Source organism: Apium graveolens, chromosome 3, assembly GCF_009905375.1.
Source record: "Apium graveolens cultivar Ventura chromosome 3, ASM990537v1, whole genome shotgun sequence".
NCBI classification, from domain to species: Eukaryota; Viridiplantae; Streptophyta; class Magnoliopsida; order Apiales; family Apiaceae; genus Apium; species Apium graveolens.
Window position 1 is genome coordinate 86,092,110 of NC_133649.1, and position 19,867 is coordinate 86,111,976.

The 19,867-nt window shown below is 34.0% G+C and overlaps 3 protein-coding genes across 3 annotated transcripts; 1 reads left to right on the top strand and 2 right to left on the bottom strand.

The window, feature by feature from the left end:
* Positions 1-1,538: 1,538 nt before the first annotated feature.
* On the bottom strand, positions 1,539-2,030 carry LOC141714413 (uncharacterized). Its single transcript, XM_074517933.1, has one exon. It carries the CDS (start codon positions 2,028-2,030, stop codon positions 1,539-1,541), a length of 492 nt encoding a protein of 163 aa, XP_074374034.1.
* A 195-nt stretch (positions 2,031-2,225) lies between these two features.
* Positions 2,226-2,794, bottom strand: LOC141714414 (uncharacterized). The gene is made up of 2 exons (XM_074517934.1): positions 2,718-2,794; positions 2,226-2,634 (listed from the first exon to the last, which is right to left on the bottom strand). The coding sequence occupies exons 1-2, from the start codon at positions 2,792-2,794 to the stop codon at positions 2,226-2,228; spliced, it is 486 nt and encodes a 161-aa protein (XP_074374035.1).
* Positions 2,795-4,695: 1,901 nt separating this feature from the next.
* LOC141712556 (receptor protein kinase-like protein ZAR1) lies at positions 4,696-8,825 on the top strand. The gene is made up of 2 exons (XM_074515542.1): positions 4,696-6,221; positions 7,918-8,825. The coding sequence occupies exons 1-2, from the start codon at positions 4,931-4,933 to the stop codon at positions 8,547-8,549; spliced, it is 1,923 nt and encodes a 640-aa protein (XP_074371643.1). The 5' UTR covers positions 4,696-4,930; the 3' UTR covers positions 8,550-8,825.
* The last annotated feature ends 11,042 nt before the right edge of the window (positions 8,826-19,867 follow it).

The following is a 19,867-nucleotide window of genomic DNA, read 5'->3' on the forward strand; positions in this document are numbered from 1 at the left end:
CGGTTTGGCCTTAGATGCTGATTGGATGTTAATTGAGTTGTGGCCCAGTTAAGTCTTAATCAGCATAGAGGTGGGATTTGATTTTGGATGGGATGCTGGACGGAAGAGATTTGGGGAGACCCTCCTTCTAGCACCAAATGATAAGCCCCTAGATCTATGTGGGCTCCTCTTTCCTTAGGATCAGGTCGGGCTCGAGAGCTATGGTACCTAAAATGGAATGCCCAGTGGGGATTGAATCTCCAGGTACACCTCCGGTGTAAAAATAAGTATTCCGGTCAAATTATATAGAGAGAAGGTAGAGTTCACTAGTGTATGAAAGTTGTCAACCTTTTTTCTTCTTGCTTCGTTGGGTATTTATAGGAGCGAGGACATGTGAGTGGCACATGCATGTGGGGAGTGTGCAGGAGTCATCAAGCCTGCTAAATTCGGTGACGGCCTGACAGTTGATGGTGTGTCAGAAGTGCTACTTGGGTGTTGGTCACCCATGTAGGGTATCAATTTAGTTGGTCGGCTGACATCTGTCTTTGTCAGGCACCGGAGTCGGCCAATGGGTTGAGTTGGGATCCGTTTGTTGGCTTGATATTATATTTGGGCCGAACCTATCATTATCCGTTTCAGGAATGACATTCGACACCTCTTCAACAAAAGCTCTTCTGAGGCTTATTAGAATAACCCGTAGTTGATAAGAAAAGAAAGTGAAATAGGGAAAATATTCTCCATTAAATTGGACATGTATCTTTCTTTCTTTGAAAGTAATTGATTACACTAAGTTAAACAGTATCATATCATTTTTTTAAGAATATTATAAAAACAAAATATCTAATAATTTTGGATATGATACTGTTTATCTAACGTTAGTCTCCTACGATATTCCTTTATATTTTACTCCTTATAAATACAATATTCAAAAGCTCAAATTTCACTCATAAAAAAGTTATGAAAAAGTTTTAATTATATTATTAAAAAATAAATACTATATTGGTGAAAATAAAATAGAGAACGAGTAGTTCTACGTTAAACATCATCATAAGAGCAAGTCCAAGAATTGAAAGATATCGTAAATTAAATCAAGCAATTGATAAAAAGAAAGTTTCAACAATATCCAATATTCAGAAAGTATCTTAGAGCACCTCCAGTGCAGCGTCCCATTTTTCTCTCCCTAGTGACCCTTTTAGCTGCCACGTAATCTAGAAATGGGTTCAACTGGAAAATGGCCAAATCAATACAATACAAGCCCACTGTCACATTTCTGGGTCCCATTATTTTATATATGAAATGTAGATGCGTTCTGTCAATTTATAAAGTAGTGTAGCGTAATAAAAAGGATATGTTATTTTTATTATATTATATATGTATTCAAAGGGTTTTAAATTTTATTTAATAATTTTCAAATTTTAATAATCAAAATGAAGTGAATAAAAAATATATTAAAAATAAAAGATCCTTAATTTAAATGCATCATATTATTAAGAAAACATGAATTAAAAAAATAACACACGGGGAAATATTAAAAATAAACGTTACAATATATAAAAAAATTAACGATTATTGTGAAACTGCGAGATATACTCAACCAAGTCATTTTGTAGCTGACGATGTGTTTGTCTATCACGTATCTGCATACTATTTTGAATATATGTTTCATACGGCACAGAAGGTTTTTCACCTAAGTTTGGTTCCGATAAGCCATTTGTTGCATCGTCATAAGTTGGTAATGGACCAAATCGAGTGGCATATGTGTCCCTTTCATCTTCAACAATCATATTATATATTATGATGCATGCCCTCATAATTCTCTCAAGATCTGCTTTATCCCAAAAATGTGTTGGACCACGTACAATTGCAAAACGGGACTGTAAGACACCACACGCTCGTTCAACATCTTTTTGTTGGCTTTCTTGATATTTTGAAAATAATTTTCTTTTCTCACCTTGTGGATGTGGTATTGTTTTTGTGTCATCGCAAAACTCTTCAATGAATTCTTCGGTGAATTCATCAGTGAAGCTTTCTAGTGTGGATGTTTGATTCATGTTGATGTGAATTGAAGAAATGATACATCTACTACATATAGAAGGTAAAAACGAATATATTCTAACGGCTAGTTTACAAACAAATAAAAACAACCACTAGCTTCCAACGGCTAGTTTACAAACTAAATAAAAACAACCACTAGCTTCCAACGGCTAGTTTACAAACAAATAAAAACAACCTCTAGCTTCCAATGGCTAGTTACTTGCCATAATTTTCTCAAGCAATTTTGCATGGATTTTCCGCTGAGTATCATTCATCTTAGTAGTATCTACCAAAATAACTTGTAAATCCATCTCAGCTTGCTTCGCCTCAAGCTCCCTTTGTCGCGTCTCAATATCTTTTTGATGAATTTCATTTACTGTCTCCATTATGTTCATTCTTCTCAAGTCACTAACTTGTAAAGCTTTATACTCTTCAACTTTTGCAGCTGTTGCCTTCCTCTTTCCCTTCCTTTTAGCTGTTTTTGTACCTTTAGGACGAACCGGTTCACAGTCATCAGATGTTGGTGTATCGTTATTTCCCTCTAATGAGTAAGCTCCAGAACTACTTAATTTAGTTCTTTTAGAACTTGCACTAGTTGCAGGTTTTCTCCACTTGGGATGTCTACGAAACTCACGCCAATGACCTTCAAAGTTAGACTTCTTCTTCTAGTATCTTAAATGAAGTGCATGAGCTTCATGAATTACGTTGTCCAAATTTGAACCGCTCCCGATATTTCGCTGAGCCTCATCGTAACACGATCTAAGTTTCTGAGCACCTTCATTTATTCGTTGCCACCTTTTTTTCATTGCCACAACTCCTCTCTTAATGACACCAGTATTATATTCTTCACAATATTGATGAATTCGGTCCCAAAATGCTTCGGCTTTTTGATCAGTGTCGATTAGTGGATCAATTGACACATTCAACCATGCACTAATTAAGAGTTTATCCTCAACCCACTTCCACTGATCAGTAATTTCTCGTACCTTTTTGGTTTCCTCACAATCATCATTTAGATTAATAATATTTTCATGACCAAAAGTCGGGACTTGCGTTTCTGGAGAATTTTGAATATTGATAGGTGTTTGTTGGGTTTCAAATTGTGGATTTGAAAATGGAGGAAATGGAAACTAATATGGAGAATTTTGAGGATATGAAAATGGAAATGGAAATTGAGAATTTTCAAAATGTGGAAATTGATATTGAGAAATAAAGGGTAAATTTTGTGGGTTTGGAAAATAAGGATTTGGATATGGATATGGAAATTGAGAGTTTAAATTTTGAGAATTTGAATTTTGATTTGAAGATTGGGGATTATTTGGATTCATCTTTTGGTAATAATTTTTTTAGAAATAAGAAGTGTGAATAATAAGGTTTGAGAATTGGTATTTATAGGAAAAAATGTTACCATTTATAAATTAAACGTTACAATTGTAACGTTACTATTATTATCAGGTCAGTCGAAAAAGTAGACACAAGCAACATGCAGCAGCAGGAGAAAAACAAGATTAAAAAATAAAAAGAATTGGAACCGAGCCGGACCACTACGGTGGGACGAGACTACTTTTATAAAACTACTCCAACGCTGCATGTCTTCTATTTTGCTAACTCAGGGTCACAATGCGAGTCCCAATGCAGCAAGTGGGACTGCATTGGATGTGCTCTTAAAGTACCAGGCATCTTTCAATTCCTTATTTTAAGTTTGTTTTTTGTTAATTATACCTTTTTCACATTTTTCCCCTTTCATCCTTTATTACAACTCAAATATACCATTACTATTATTATTATTATTATTATTATATTAATAATAATATTATTATTATCATTATTATTATTATTATAATAATAATATTATTATTATCATTATTATTATTATTATTATTATTATTATTATAGTAATAAGGTACGGGGATTTTCATTTCCGATTTAATTCGATAGGATGTTTTGAAATTTCGGTGATTCATATGTAAATTCGTGCAAACTCCAATGGTTTAAGAGTAAATGCTCTTTTCATTTTAAAATATATGTCCACTTTTATAAAATCACATGTATTAAGAAAAATAAATGTTGAGAAAATAATTATATTAATTAATCATAATATGTGGAGTTAGCTTGATCTATGAAATATAAATAAGAGATATATGAAGAAAAAGTTGATTTTGAAAATATAAATATGCATCGAAAATTGAAGTGCACTACTAATTTAAAACATTTTTTATTTTAAAAATATAAAACGGAGGGAGTAAGCCATTAAAATAATAAGAACGGATTTTTTATTATGTATCAAATTTTGATTAATTTTTTCATTTATATGTTAGATTCAGTTCTTTGTTGTTTCGGTTCAATTGTTTCAAATACAGTATTATTTTGATTTTAATTTAATGCTCGCCCATTATTCGCCAGAGCATGATTCTGCACATAAACGTGTAAAATCAGCCATTTGAAACCAAGTTTTCTAGACTTCTGTTGTTAATTTTGTGGCTTACATTACAAGTCGTTGGGATTTGGTTCACAACGCAACACTGATAAATGAGTACTGTAATTAATAATTTATCAGTGTTTTGTTCAAAAATTCAAAATTTTCGTTAAGGACAGAGACGAAGAACTCATAACGGCTCCTTTGTTTGCATCAAAACAAAGATTGATTATTTTTACTTGTATCAAATTACTAATTACTACCGTGGAAAGGAAGCGATTGATTATTTTACGATTAACGAATGGCATAATCACTGACCTCGATATCCAACCCAACACCACGACACAATTCAAACTTAAACTACTACTAGTACTTCCTAATCTCTCTGTCTCTCTCTCGTACTAGTAATCCTTCTGTGTCCTTCCTCAATCATCTCTCTCTCTCTCTCTCTGCAACTCCTCGTTGCACAACACAAATTTAAACTCTTCCAAAATAACAACCATGAATTACAATGCTGCAGCATTCTTATTTGTCACTCTCTTCCTACATTACTCTACTAACTTCACCCTCTCTCTGAACTCCGATGGGCTATCTCTCTTAGCTCTCAAATCCGCCATTACAACTGACCCAACTCACACTCTCACCTTCTGGTCCGAAACAGACCCAACCCCTTGTCACTGGCAAGGCATTACATGTGATAACACCACTCACAAAGTCACTTCCGTTTCTCTCTCCAACAAGAACTTCACAGGTTACATTCCTTCTGAAATTGGCACCATTCTCTCTCTACAATCACTTTCTCTCTCCAACAACAACTTCTCTAATCTCATCCCTCTTCATCTCTTCAATGCCACTAATCTCGTCTCTCTAGATCTCTCCCATAACTCTCTTAGTGGCCCCATTCCGGACAAGATCACTTCACTACAATCCTTGAAGCATTTAGATTTGTCTTGTAATGAGCTTTCCGGTTCACTCCCGGAATCACTGAGTGGATTGTCAGAGCTGACAGGGACCGTCAATTTGTCATTTAATCAATTATCCGGCGAGGTTCCGGCGTCGTACGGGAAGTTTCCGGTGTTTCTTAGCTTGGATTTCCGGCAGAATAATCTTACAGGGAAAATACCACAGGAGGGTTCATTATTGAACCAGGGGCCCACAGCTTTCTCCGGAAACCCTGGTTTATGTGGCTTTCCATTACAGGTGTTATGCACAGAGCCAGAGGCACAAAACCCGAAAGTCATTTCGGATCCTGAAAACCCGAAACCCTTAAATGGGTATGTACAAAGAGCGACGGCGAGAAATGGGTCGGTTGCGGTTCCGTTGATTTCAGCCGTTACGGTGGTGATTGGAGTGGTGTTTGTATCGGTATGGGTGATGAAGAAAAAATGGAAAGTTAATGAGGGCAGAATGGGAAAAGAAAAGTTGGAGAAGGAGATAAATAATGAGGAGGGGCAAAAGGGTAAATTCGTAGGTTTAGATGAAGGGTTTAATTTGGAATTAGAAGATTTGTTGAGGGCATCTGCTTACGTGGTGGGGAAAAGTAGAAGTGGAATAGTGTATAAAGTGGTAGTAGGGAGAGGATCAGGTGCGGCAGGTGCAGTTGTTGCTGTGAGGCGCTTGAGTGAGGGAGATAACACGTGGAGGTTTAAAGAGTTTGATTGTGAGATGGAGAGTATTGGTAGGGTCCATCATCCTAATATCGTGCGATTGAGAGCTTTTTACTACGCACATGATGAGAAATTAGTGGTGTCTGATTATATTGGCAATGGCAGCTTGTTTACTGCTCTGCATGGTAACTTTTCTCCTCTCAATTTTTCTGCATAACTGCTTTGCTTTTCTATGATTAATATTCATATATTTTTTACGAAATTCGAAAAACTCGACATTTTGGACATTTTATAAGAAGTGAAGATGCTGCAAGACAGAGTCACGTTTGTTTTGTTTGTTACATAGGATAGATCATAGATGTATCTAACATTTACCAAAAGCATATTGGCAGTATGGGTGATGTAAACAACTCAAACTTAAAGATTCTCTTTTTATCTTTCACAATCTTGGGGCATAACATCAAATCTGTGGCACTACAACAAAAGCTGTATTATGTGTTTACAATAGATTAAAAAAAAACATAGATGCTTGGTAGGCTACTAGTAGAATTATATATGCTAAATCAGTAATGCAGTGAAATTCTTCGGTCTGTGTGTTGATATATTTAATCTAAAGAAGATGCCTGTTTTGTTTTATAAGTATGTAAGGCTGCATTTGCAGATTAAAGAAACAAAAATAAAGAAAATTGTTCAGCTTCTTGTTGACATTAAGCCGCCCTATAGGTTGTGTAGGCTTGTATGATCAATCATGCTACTGGTTTACAAGGAAGACTAGTACCAAAAAATTAAATAAATAAATCATCAGAGTTTTCTAGATATTAAATAATTTAAATTGGGTGTTGTTGTAGACTCGGGTCGGGGATCAACCGGTTCTGTGTTACGTTCTTTGTGGTTGGAATTTTTGATGTGATCAAACATGGAATTCACAATGCTTAAAATATTGATAAAACATAAGTTAGCTGGAGACTTAGCCTAGTGAATGCTCCTAACGTAGAGTCCAATGAATTTTGCAGAAGAGCAGTTGTAACTGCCCAAACATGTATCAGTTTGCATGAGCCCGTATGAACCTTAGAACACTTAACATTTGAAACTTTATTATAGTGTTTCAGGCTTTCAGCCCTTTGCTGGTTGTTTCGGTGGTTGTGTTGGGATCGGGGTAGTTTTGAGTTTAACTTTAATTGATACAGATAAGTTTAATCCAGAGTATGCAGCTTACAATCATCACATGTATTGTGTGAAACACAAGAAGAGGTCATGGAAATACTTCTTCTAGTTGTGAAATCTATCTGCAATTATCTCTTGTTACACAATTATTCTGAATTATTTTGTTTCTGGTTTGCAATGATACAAGTCTCTAAACCCCTGTGATTGTAATTTAATCTGCCACCCCAGAGATAGAGGATCGATCTCGTCGAAATAAACACAAGCCAACTACTTATCGGGGACCTTGGGGAGTATGTGTTTATGCCAGGGTTGTGCAGAATTCCTGTCAGAGATAATCTATTTGACTTTGAATTTGATACATCTATATATTTTTATACTCGTTTAAGTGTGCCACACTAATGTATATGAATATGAAAATGACCACTTGGTATGTCATATTGGTATGTCATATTTTGTGTATGAGCATCTTTAGTTGTGTACTGTGATGCCATCTTGCAGTCACAGTTTTAGGAACCTTAGCTGCTTACCAGGAAATTAGAATTCATAAAACCTTGCCTGAATTCTTGAAGGAAATTAGAAATTCTGTTTGTATGTTATCATCCAGCACTGACATCAAATTGTTATACAAATAGGTAAACTTTATGATATCAATTTCATGAAGTGTCGGGTATTATTTGAGTAATGCTAAAGCTTTCATTTTGCTGGATTGAAATTCAGGTGGACCTGCTAATATGTTGCCGCCATTATCATGGGCAATAAGGTTGAAGATTGCCCAAGGCACTGCAAGGGGTTTAGCGCACATCCATGAATGCAGTCCTCGAAAATATGTGCACGGAAACATAAAATCATCAAAGATCCTACTTGATGATGACCTGCAGCCTTACATCTCAGGTTTCGGTCTCACTCGACTTATATCAGGTGGTATTTCAAAATCTTCAAACGGAGGATTTAAAAAACAGGACTTAAATCAGGCTATAGTAAGTCCAAAAAGTTCAGGTTCTACATCCGTATATCATATAGCACCCGAAGCTAGAGTTTCAGCCAGCAGGCTCACGCAGAAAAGCGACGTCTACTCTTTTGGAATCGTGCTTTTGGAGATATTAACAGGTCGCTCAATTGATGGGGGAGCAGATAACAATGGTACTAGTCTTGAGAGCCTCGTGAGGAGGGTATTCCGTGAAGAACGCCCCTTGTCCGAGATTATTGACTCAGCACTTAAGCACGAGGTTCATGCAAAGGCACAGGTTGTCGCTGCATTTCATGTTGCAATGAGTTGTACAGAAATTGATCCGGAGGTTCGACCTAAGATGAGAATGGTATCTGACAGTCTCGATCGGATTAAGGCATAATGGAAGTTGTTGGCGCACCTTCTCAAGGTTCATAGTTTGTCTTGAATGTTAAGGAAGTTCGAAGTCTCCATTACGTATGTTGTAACATTTGTAGCTAGGCAGCATTTGTAGTAGCAAAAGCGGAAGTTCCATCTTTAGAATACACCCTCTTCTTACATGTATATGTAAGAGTGTGGTGTTCTTTTGCTGATTTGAAAGTACAAGTAGAAATGGAACTACCGAGATCAATTCTGTTTTGAAAAATGTCAGAAATCCCATAATTTATCAAAAAATATTTTCAAATTACTTGCGTCACATATTAATTGAGTAAAAAACTATAACTACAATGATGCATATCTGGTGTATGTACAAAAATTCTCTAATTTACGACAAATTTTGAGAAAGAGTTTGGGATAAACCAAATATGTTTTCTTTAGTCTGCTAGATTGAATTAAGCAACTTTGTTGTGTTCTGGGGCGTCCAAAAGGTATTAACATGGTTGGGCCGAAGCCCAAGTGGGCTTGAATATATTAACATGGTTGGGCCGGGCCCTCGAATAAGTTGAGACGATTTTAATTTTTGTGTACCCTGGGAAGTTGAGAGGTGCACTGACTATATTTACCGTTTGCTACCACCCAAATGCGCGCACAAATTATTAAAACTAGTGCATCGGATATTTATAATTTTATATATGATAATGTTAATAATATATATTAAAATATATAAAAAAAGTAAATAATGTTCCTGAGTTTATCTCACCTAAATTTAATAAGATAAAAAAAATCTCATACAAATACATACACGAGGGTATTATTGTAATCGTGAAAACTTACATACATTAACAAAAATGTTATTCTTACCAATTAATACTAAAAATCATCTCCATATATAATATCCCGTAATTTTTAAAATTAGATTGATAATAGAATAAAAAGTTTTAAATTTAGACAAGGGCTAACATTTAATATTGAATTAGATTAATTAGCCTAAAATTTGGATCATACTTTAATATAGATAACTTGTACGTTAAGAAATAGGGTCTGGTATCATTATAAATACATCTTATTTGTCTTCTTCGTTTTTATTCATAAAATTCGTTGGGATTTTCTCAGCATAAATCAACAATCTTGTAAAATTCGTAAAAAATTTATCGTAAGTCGGAACTCAGTGATCCTGGATTTTTCGGAAAACTCTTTTCGTTCTCTACAACTTTCGTGTTTATATTTTTCAAGATAACATCGTTTAGAGGGTCAAAAAGCTATATTTAGATCTGGTCAGGATTTGAAGTAAGTACTTTTTGACTTACTTTTATTTCGGAAAAATTTTGATACTCTGATTTTCGAATTTCGTATAAGATATCAGAATTTTGTTTCAAACTGTATAAGAAATAAGATACAAGAATCTTTGAAACCCAGTCTCTACATTTTCGAGCCCGTTCGTATTTATGCTTTAGTTCCGGAACTAGCATTAGATACTCTTAGTAGGCGCACGAGTGTGCAACTTTAAATACCTATTAAGGGCACGTAATTATTGAATTTTAGATGCCGACCACCGGCAAAGTGTGGTATAAAAAATAAGAATAAGAATTAGATGCAGTAGTTAAAGTGTGGCAGTAAATTAACATTGTGGTATTTATAAGAATTATCGTTTCGTTTTATTTCATTCTGTTTTACTATGTTATAAATTTTGCTCTGTTTTAAATTATGAAATTTGAAATACAAAGTTGGTTGAATCTATTTTAGAAATGTTTTAAAAAATTATTATTATTTTGCGAAAAATCATTTTATTATAACATCCATTGATTTTCGGTTAAATAGTTAGTTAATTTGTATTTGCTGAGTTTTGTAACCCTTTTAATATTTCATGTTTCGTCTAAAATTCGAGTTGTATAGTATTGGAGTTTCGAAAACTTAGGTTTTGAATAGATTGACTTTTGTACTTCCGCTTTTAGCTGCACTTTCGTCGTAATAGTACCTTTGTAATAGATTTTTGGAGTAAAAATATATTTCGTATTAGTTTCGATTTAAAATTAATAGTCTGAAAGTGCGGACTGTTACACTATCTCATGTAAGTTTCTGAGACGGGACAATATAATCTTTAAGAAAATACAAAATAATGTTTGCAGATGCACATTATGGTTTACAAATATTATTTTTGAATATAATAGTTAAGGCCCCAAATGTCTTTAGTTTTTTAATTACCGGTCAGTAGGATTTTAGACATATCATTTTTAGTGTTTGGTACGTGGACTGTTTTATTGTAGTGAAAAAAGAGAGGGTGATGAGTAACAAGTTATGTAGACTGCTAAAAGCAGCAAAAGAAGCAGCAAAAGAAATCCAATATATAAATGGGAAAATACCTGCAAATAGAAGTGCTGAATTGTAATGCACTAAAAAAATCTAACAAAGCATAGAATATAAAGAGAACCCAATCCCTTTGGTGTTATTGGGAGGCATAAAATTGGTCCCCTGCTGAATGATCAGATTGTGTACACATTTTTAGGAAGTAAAATACTACTCTATAAGTTTGCTTAAAGTTAAAGATTTTCCTCAACGCTTTTACTAACTTCTTTCTAGATTACAATAAGAACCAACTTGTTTGGTATTAGCGAACAAAAGCGGGAGTCAAAGCTAAAGATGTTTGGGTGAAAAATCAAAATACCCACTATTTGAGAAGATTTGCCCAAAATATCTACTGGCGGGGAAACCGTCCAAAATACCTACCGAATACGCATTACCATCATGTGTATTATATTTTTTTAAAAAAATACAAAGAATACGCATGTGAGACATGCGTAATCACTCAGAGAATACGCATGTCTCGCGTGTTCTTTGTATTTTTTTAAAAAAATAGAATACACATTTGTAACATGCCTATTTAGTGGGTATTTAAGACGATTTTCCTGCCGATTGGTATTTTGGGTACTTGAAGTTGGAAAGTGGTGTATTTTGGATATTCTTTCGATGTTTGTGCGATAAAAGCAAGAACGAAGGTTGGAGTTTAAATTTCTTTCAAGTTGTTGTACAAATTAATAAATTATGTTGTTATGTTTTTATAAATTAGTAATCTTCGTGTACTTGAATATTAAGCAACTATTGTAATTTTTCAAAAAAAAGTAAAATTTTATGTCTACAAATGAGTATATATTTTAGAAAATCTTGTAGATAATTAAGTAAACCCAAACCGAATTTGAATACTCGAATATTATAAATGAATATTTATAAATTTCATTCGAGTATTCAAATTTTATAAACTCATGATATGTATATGGAAAATTAAAATTAAGGTGACTGTAGATCAGTTTTCTACATCTCATATTTAATTAAAATCTAGTCATACAAATATAAATATCTAATAAAAATAAGAAGATATGCAAAATTTCAAATAATATAGTAAATTAAAGCAATTATTTTTTAATGAAGAACAATCGATCAAATTCTATCATTGATTTTAGATAAAAATAATATCGAATAAAACTAATTTTCTACAACTCAAATTTGTATATTAATTTTTTTGACTTAAACGATTGGATCACTGTTTTTTTATTAAATCTAATTATGAGCTGCACAAAATAAAAAAAGTTTTGTAAAATGACCTTTGAAAACTCTTAAAACTACTATTCCCCGGCCTTTGCTTTCTTAGATTTAGGGACCACTTGGCTAATTAAATTTTAAACGACTGTAAAACCACAAGACTTAGAATACTCTTCCCTGTCCTCAGTCCGGGGATAGTTGGAACCTACTCACGTGATTAATAGAGTCTATTGGTTAAGATTACCTGAGAATCAGGGTACCACTTGTTGGCTAAGCATTAAAGTACTACTCTTAACACCAGTATTATGGAGTACTAATTGATATGAAAATGTTCCAAGAATGTGGTAAATATGCGATCCGCGATGCCTGAATCCTTATCTCCTCTATCTACCTTTCCTTTGCACCAACCCCAAATCTAGCAGCAGCATATGAATCTTGTTCCTCAATTCCAGCAATACCTCGCCTCATCTCCTCAAGCTTCAACTAAAACCAGGGAAAAACCTATGTAAGCCTAAATTAGGGTTGAATCGGAAATTTTAGGAGAGATCTTTTCTTTCAAACATCTGTTATCATTTATAAAAATTACCACACAATTTATTTTACGGTCATGCTAATATCCAAAAATTAGTGACAGTTCATATTTAAGACCACTCACAAGAATATTCTTTTCAAAATAAAACATTAAAAAATATCGGGTGTTTGATTTTAATATTAAAAAACATGTATATGTTACGCTTACACACGATATTGAGACGTATACATGATCACTTAAACGTAGGGGATAAATGAACTACAAACTGTTCCTGAACTATTTAAACTCGACTCGAAAAAAAATTCGAATTCGGCTCAGAAATAATGGAGGTGAGTTTGAGCTCGAGCTTTTCAAAATTTTAACTGAACCGAGTTCGAGTTTCAAATTACCCGGCTAGTAAGATTCGCTAGCCTTTCGAACCTCTATTATTTTTAATTTATTTTATCATAAATTTATTTTTATAAAAATAAATTATAACTATCCATTATAACTGGCTCACTCACCGACACCCTAGTTCGTTCCTCTCAAATTCCGGCCAAACAAACGCTCTTTGATTGATTTTGATCATGAATTCAGATTCCTCTATTCATATCTTATCGATTCATATCATATCACCAAATCGACAAGCCCTAAAATCCTAAAACCGCCTCATTCGAACACTCATCTTTTGCTCTAATTAGATGATTCTAGAAATTAATCGTGTTATTTCTTTGATCTCTTTCTCGGTTACAAATCTCAAATTCTTGATTTGAAGCCCTACTTGGTAGTCTCCACTCAACGACGGTGATTTAAGCTCTCTGGTGATGATTTCAGGCGGCCAATGGCGGTTTCCGGGAACTACAAATGAAGGACAATCTCACGATAGCATCATCACGTCCAAACGGTGGCGACTCAGTGTGTCAACTCGGCGGGTCAAGCGCGTTAGACTGAATTTTGAGTTGGGATGACTGTTTTTTTTGTGGGCAAGTCTGTTAGGGCGAAAACACGTGCTAATATTCACGCAAGTATATGCATTCGCAAGTAGTATAAGATATAAATCAGATTCGTTCCCACAGAGACTGGTTAAGGTTAAGTTCAATTTATGCACCTATGCAACAATGTATTGTTATCGCTCAATGCTAAGACAAATAACAAATTAGGGTTTTTATTAAACTAAGAGATTATACTAAATAACATTAACTAAGAGAATTGAGGTTGAATTACTATATAAGACAAACATGGGATTCTAACTTCATTACTACTTCATTCAATAGCCTTATTGTTCTTAACCTTAGCATGTAATGGTTATGACACTAATCAGATAACACGAAACTAGTAAACGCCAACTTTCGTTGTACGAATACCCTACTAACAGGCATCCACAAAAGAGATAGAAGTTGAATAGACACCAATTATGTTTAGTCCCTATATGTCTATAAGAATTGAAAACATAACGGTTTAATGCGCAAGTTATCTATCTTGATTACATAGGGCAAGTAAGATGGTTAAAATTACCTACGAATCATGCATAACAAATACATGAACATATGCTAGCATGGCAAGTTCTAAACCTCTATATTCATTGTATCTTCAATAGAGATTAACACGCTATCTTATATGTTAGCTACGCACATAAGACGAATAAGCACAACCAATACTAGGATATCAATCAATCACCACACACCAAGATATCGAAATAAATTAATTATTGAAATCCATAAGTAAATCCGCTAGAATCCCATTATAACGATTAGCCCATAATTGAACTCATCGTCATCATGGGTTCCAATGAAAGCATGGTATAAAACAAGGTCTTAATAAACTGAATAATAATAAAGTACGAATAAAAAAAGTCTAGGTTCAACAAGAATGAAAACGAGCATCCAAAGTTACAACTATTTTCAAAGAATCACAAGTAGAAAACAAGATCTTCTTTTTCGGAGTTGTTTTGTGCTTCTAGGTCTTATCCTAATCTCCCAATCTTCCTGGATGATGAAAACCCTTTTTTAAGTATATATAAGCCTATATTGGACCTGGGCCCTTAAAATCGTCAAATTCCACTCAAATAGAGTTTTTAGCGAAATCAGCGAAGTCAGCCGCGCATTAGCACGTGGTCGCCTGCTGTTTCCTACGCGGCCTCCTGCTAGCAAGCGGTCGCCTGCTCCTGGCGCGCGGCCGCTTGCTGCCCTTCTGGAAAATTCTGATGAATCTTATTTTTCCAATAACTTGAGTTCTACTCGTCAGAATTAGGCGATTCAACTGTCCACGCGAAGCTAACGAGATTCTATACAACTTGACAATGGCCTAGGCTTCCAATTCTGATCACTTTTTATCATATTTCCTTTAAAAGCTCATTTCTTCATATAACTGATACCTGGAATGCAATAACACAAAAACACATCAAAATACCAATAACTTGAGTCTAAAACACCAATTTAAGCTTGTAATGAAGCGTTCCAAGTGGATATAAAATCCACTTATCACACCCCCAAACTTGAATCGATGCTTGTCCTCAAACATAAACAGACTCAAAACTACAAAACAAACCTAATGCATGAATGCAACTACGTGAATGCAACTAAATGATAATGCAATCGATCACCTCAGAATTACCATAACCAAATGAGTAAGCCAATGCCTCTAAGAATGCAATGACTTAAAATAGAGTTCGAATAAATCCCACAAACCAACTCACAAACCAGAAACGTGTGTGTGGAATGCTTAACAGATATCTCTCGATACTAGATCAATAATCATAACTTATCTATCATCGAAACAATCAAAAGTTTATAAACAGAATAGACAATAAACGCATTATGACTCACAACACCTCCTTTCTACTAGAGTTATACAAGGATTCACACTATTATTGAACACATAATAAAGATGCTTATTTGACCGTGCAATGAATGAGGTCCCAAAAGACTTATGTAATAATACCCATGTAGCGAGCGTTAGGTTAGCGGATCGCAGACTATAAAAGCCCTAGGTCACTATGCATAAATCCCCTAGAACTTAATAACTCGAGTATTAAAGAGCCCACTCTTGATCAATTATGCATAAACACATACTTTTTTTTCTTTTTTTCTCTTTTTTCTTTTTTCTTTTTTTTCTCTTTTTTCTCTTTTTTCTTTTTTTTCAATAATTTCTGAATGAGTGTGTTTCGCTCCATCTCATTCAGCCCTAGACTACTCATAAAAATATGAGCCGGCTACTAGCCATTTGACGCCTAGCCTTACAACAACTAGCAATGAACTTCAAGTTTTTCTCCAGATAAAAAAAATCAGTGTTTTTACGTCATTACGAGAATATCACAAATTCTAAATATAACCAAGTGATTAAATCTCAACAACAAACAAGTATGATCATGATCTAGATCAAAAGCAACCCTATAAGACTTTGTGAAAATATTTGTTTCTAGCATGAAAATCAATCAATTAGGACTTAAACATCCCTCTATTCATCATCACCACACTCAAATCAACATCAACTTATCAAATATCATAGTTCATCTTAAGGGATCATGCTAAATATGCATGCAAATGCAACTATATGAAATCACATAAAAATAAACAAATATGTCCTAAATGAAGAATCATGCAAAAATATGAATGAACTACAACTAAACATGCAATATAAATCTATATGGATACACACTACTACTAATCATTACATTATCATCCCCAAACTTAAAATTTTCAATGTCCTCATTGAAGGTAATAATAAGGATTTCAGGCATACCTAATTAGTGGGAGAGTCACCCTCGTCGGGTGGAGGATTGGGTGGCCAATCAACCTCGCCACCAGTGTCTCGAACAACAGTACCGAAAGCCTGTGTCAAATCTTCAGCAAAATATCGGTGGATGACATGCATGGCCTCCATACGCCTAGTCAATCTTCTATAATGTGCATCACCAACACCAGTCCTATCAACTACCTGTTGCACATGAGAAGAACCATCTGTAGGCACGAGAATATCCATCCAGCCACTCTCTACATCATCAAAAATATATCCTAACCCTTTTATCATGGGGTGCACCTAAGAATGAATAACTCAAGTGATCTGGCATTCGGTTGAGCTCAAGTGTGGGAGCTGTAATAACCATGATTTTTGTAATTATATGTATATACACTTTTTCCCATTTTAATTATTTGGTTAGATAAAAAAAATTATTATATAGATTTGTTATTAAATATAAAGACGCGTATTTTTATATTAAAAATAAACGTTTCTAGTTATCCAAAATATTTAAGTAAGGTTAAAAAAATGTTTTAATTTATATGTGCATAATTTTAATTTAATATATATTTATTTTATGACTAGAATTTAAAATAGGTGTAGTTATGTTGTGTATATTTATTAGTACGTGTTATGTGTATTTGAAAAACTCAGTCAAACACTACATGTTAACAAAGAGATAATATTTGTTTAAATTTGTGATCACGTACCCACTAACCCATTGAATCGGAGTATTAGTTGAACCAACTTGTGTATAAATAGTCTATCAGCATATCATTTATCTATGTATAACATCTTCTCTTTTCAGAGGTACATTCTATTTCCCATATTTTTACTTATGTGTTTTAAATGTTTACTGCATACTTCTATATAGATATATATAATTAAATTACATTTTTGTGAACTTATGTATGACTACTCTAATTCACTTGTTATTAGTTTATTTTATTATTTACTTTCATGGTTATGTGTATAACACTATAGTTTACTTAATTTAATCATTTAGTTTGATGTTGATTATTAAATGTTTTAGTTAACAATCACCATTTTTTTAGTAAATATTTAATGCATGAATTTATGTTTATAATTATATGTTTTGTGCATGCATAATAATTCATGTGTTATATGTTAAATATATGTTTGATTTAGATATGCATTTAGATTAGTGCACCAATTAAATATATGCTCATTTATTAAATTGGTTATACTTATTTTGTACAATGATATTTTCACACGTAAGGTTATGAAAATTTTATACACCAATATTGATATTTTGTCCACTTGCATAATCCTAAGCATATGTTACCTATTTTATTTATCTTTGTTATTTTATTTTAAGGATTATATAGATAGTAAATATTAAAAGTACATCTATTTTATTCTGAATTTAAATAGTTTACATAGACTTGATTTATTATTATTATTATATATAATGTATTTAAGTGTTGAGTTTTTTTTATTGGTCGGTACACTATTTTGAACTATTATATGAGAATGGTCGTATTTATATGTCAATATGAATTTATTGTGTTACTTGTAGTGACATTTAATTGTTATCGTGGGTTAAGTTTTATAAAGTTATAGTTTTGTTAGCTTAGTGGCATACACAAGTTAACATTATAATTATTTTATTAATTATGTATGTGTGTATGTAAAGGTTCATTTTGGCAACATAAATTGGGAGATATTGCTATTAAGGTAAGTTAAATCTTCACACTTTATTTTATTTTAAAATCTTTTAAATATTTTTGCACTGCTTTTGTTTTAAAATTTATAGATCAAGTACCCTGTTTTAGAAATAAGAATTTCCAGTGAGCTCTGACTTTTGAACCAGTTAGTAATTGCGTATAGTTCCGGAACTAGCCTTTGATACCTTACTAGGGAGTGCTACTTATGATGCCTTCGGGAGCGCACACTCTATGATACCTTAGTAAGGGGCGCATTATTGACAGAAATTATGAACTTTTGATACTGTGTCACCAGGTATTTGTGGCCTTAGCGAGCTGTGGAATTTTATATCTTATGTCATATGGATTTTGGAAAATGATTTTTGTTTTATAAAATTATGATACTTGATCCACCAGTGTAGAATTATTTTCTTGCTGGGCCCTTGGCTCATTACTTACAAATTTTCAGGTGCTTAGCTTTTGGGACATCTTAAAGGTGGACTTGATTTGAGCTTTCTTTGGAATAATATTTTAGTGATTATATTTGTATTGGAGCTGCGTCTCCTAGGATTTGCTTTATTTTCAGCTTAGATGATTTTATTTCTATCTCGAATTTTAGAATTTTATGGAAAACTTATTCTTATTATGGATTTAATTTGGAGTTTTAGTTGAATATTTAAGTATAATTATTTTCTGAAAAGTCGGGGTATTACAGGAGCTTCTTGAATAAATGGTTCAAAACGCTCCTGAGAAATTTTCAGCTCTGCTAACCCAAGAGAATCGAATGGCAAATCCAACTTCCTCATCCACGGAGGTGTATTCAAATTCTGTAATTGCTCTGCTCCTTCTTTATCTTCAATAACTGATTCCCCTATTAAGGATCTCTCTAAGGTATCTGACTTTGGCAATTGCTCTGGCTCTGAATTTACTACAGAGTCGACCCACTCTACTTTAAAGCACTCCTCTTTAGCTATGGGTAATTTTATTTCCTTGAACACATTAAAAGTAACCTTTAGATCGTAAACCTTCATCGAAAGCTCTCCTTTTTGCACATCGATCATAGTTCGGCCTGTAGCCAAGAATGGTCTTCCTAAGATAATATGAATCTTCTTATCTTCCTCGAAATCAAGAATTACAAAATCAGCAGGGAAGATGAGTTTATCCACCTTGACCAAGACATCCTCCACTATACCTCGTGGATAAGCGATGGAACGGTCAGCTAGTTGCAATGACATGTATGTTGGTTTCGGATCAGGCAGACCAAGCTTCTTAAAGATAGACAAGGGCAACAAATTGATGCTAGCTCCCAAATCATGTAAACCTTTGTCGAACGACAAGTTTTTGATGGTGCAAGGAATAGTGAAGCTTCAGGATCTTTAAGCTTCGGAGGCAACTTCTGTTGCAGCACAGACACTGCATTCCTCCCTTAGAGCAACAGTCTCTAAGTCACCGAGCTTCACTTTCCGAGAGAGAATACCTTTCATAAACCTCGCATAGCTAGGCATCTGTTCAAGAGCTTCAGCGAAAGGTATGTTGATATGAAGTTTCTTGAACACCTCCAAAAACTTCTCAAACTGCTTATCCAGCTTTTTTTCCTACAGCCTCTTAGGAAAAGGAGGTGGATGATAGATCTGTTTCTCCCATGTATTACCCTCAGGAGGATTGTGTTCCACAATAGACTTACCTTGGTTCCACCTCTGCTTCCTTCTGCACTTCTTCTTCAGCCACAACTGCATTTTCTGAAACTTGAGATTTTTCAGGCTCTTCGTCTTGCTGAATTTGGGGGCTTGCGACCTTAAGGTGATGGTGTTCACCTGTTCTTCAACTTCCCTCTTGCCTGGATTTGTTTCTTTATCACTAGGAAAGCGTTCTTGGTGGTCGATTCAATAA

Coding starts and splice junctions, on each gene's coding strand:
- LOC141714413 (XM_074517933.1), bottom strand. CDS start 2,030: ATGAATCAAACATCCACACTAGAAAGCTTCACTGATGAATTCACCGAA.
- LOC141714414 (XM_074517934.1), bottom strand. CDS start 2,794: ATGAAGGTGCTCAGAAACTTAGATCGTGTTACGATGAGGCTCAGCGAA. Junction 2,635..2,717: donor GCGGTTCAAATTTGGACAAC/GTAATTCATGAA, acceptor TGAGTTTCGTAG/ACATCCCAAGTGGAGAAAAC.
- LOC141712556 (XM_074515542.1), top strand. CDS start 4,931: ATGAATTACAATGCTGCAGCATTCTTATTTGTCACTCTCTTCCTACAT. Junction 6,222..7,917: donor CTTGTTTACTGCTCTGCATG/GTAACTTTTCTC, acceptor ATTGAAATTCAG/GTGGACCTGCTAATATGTTG.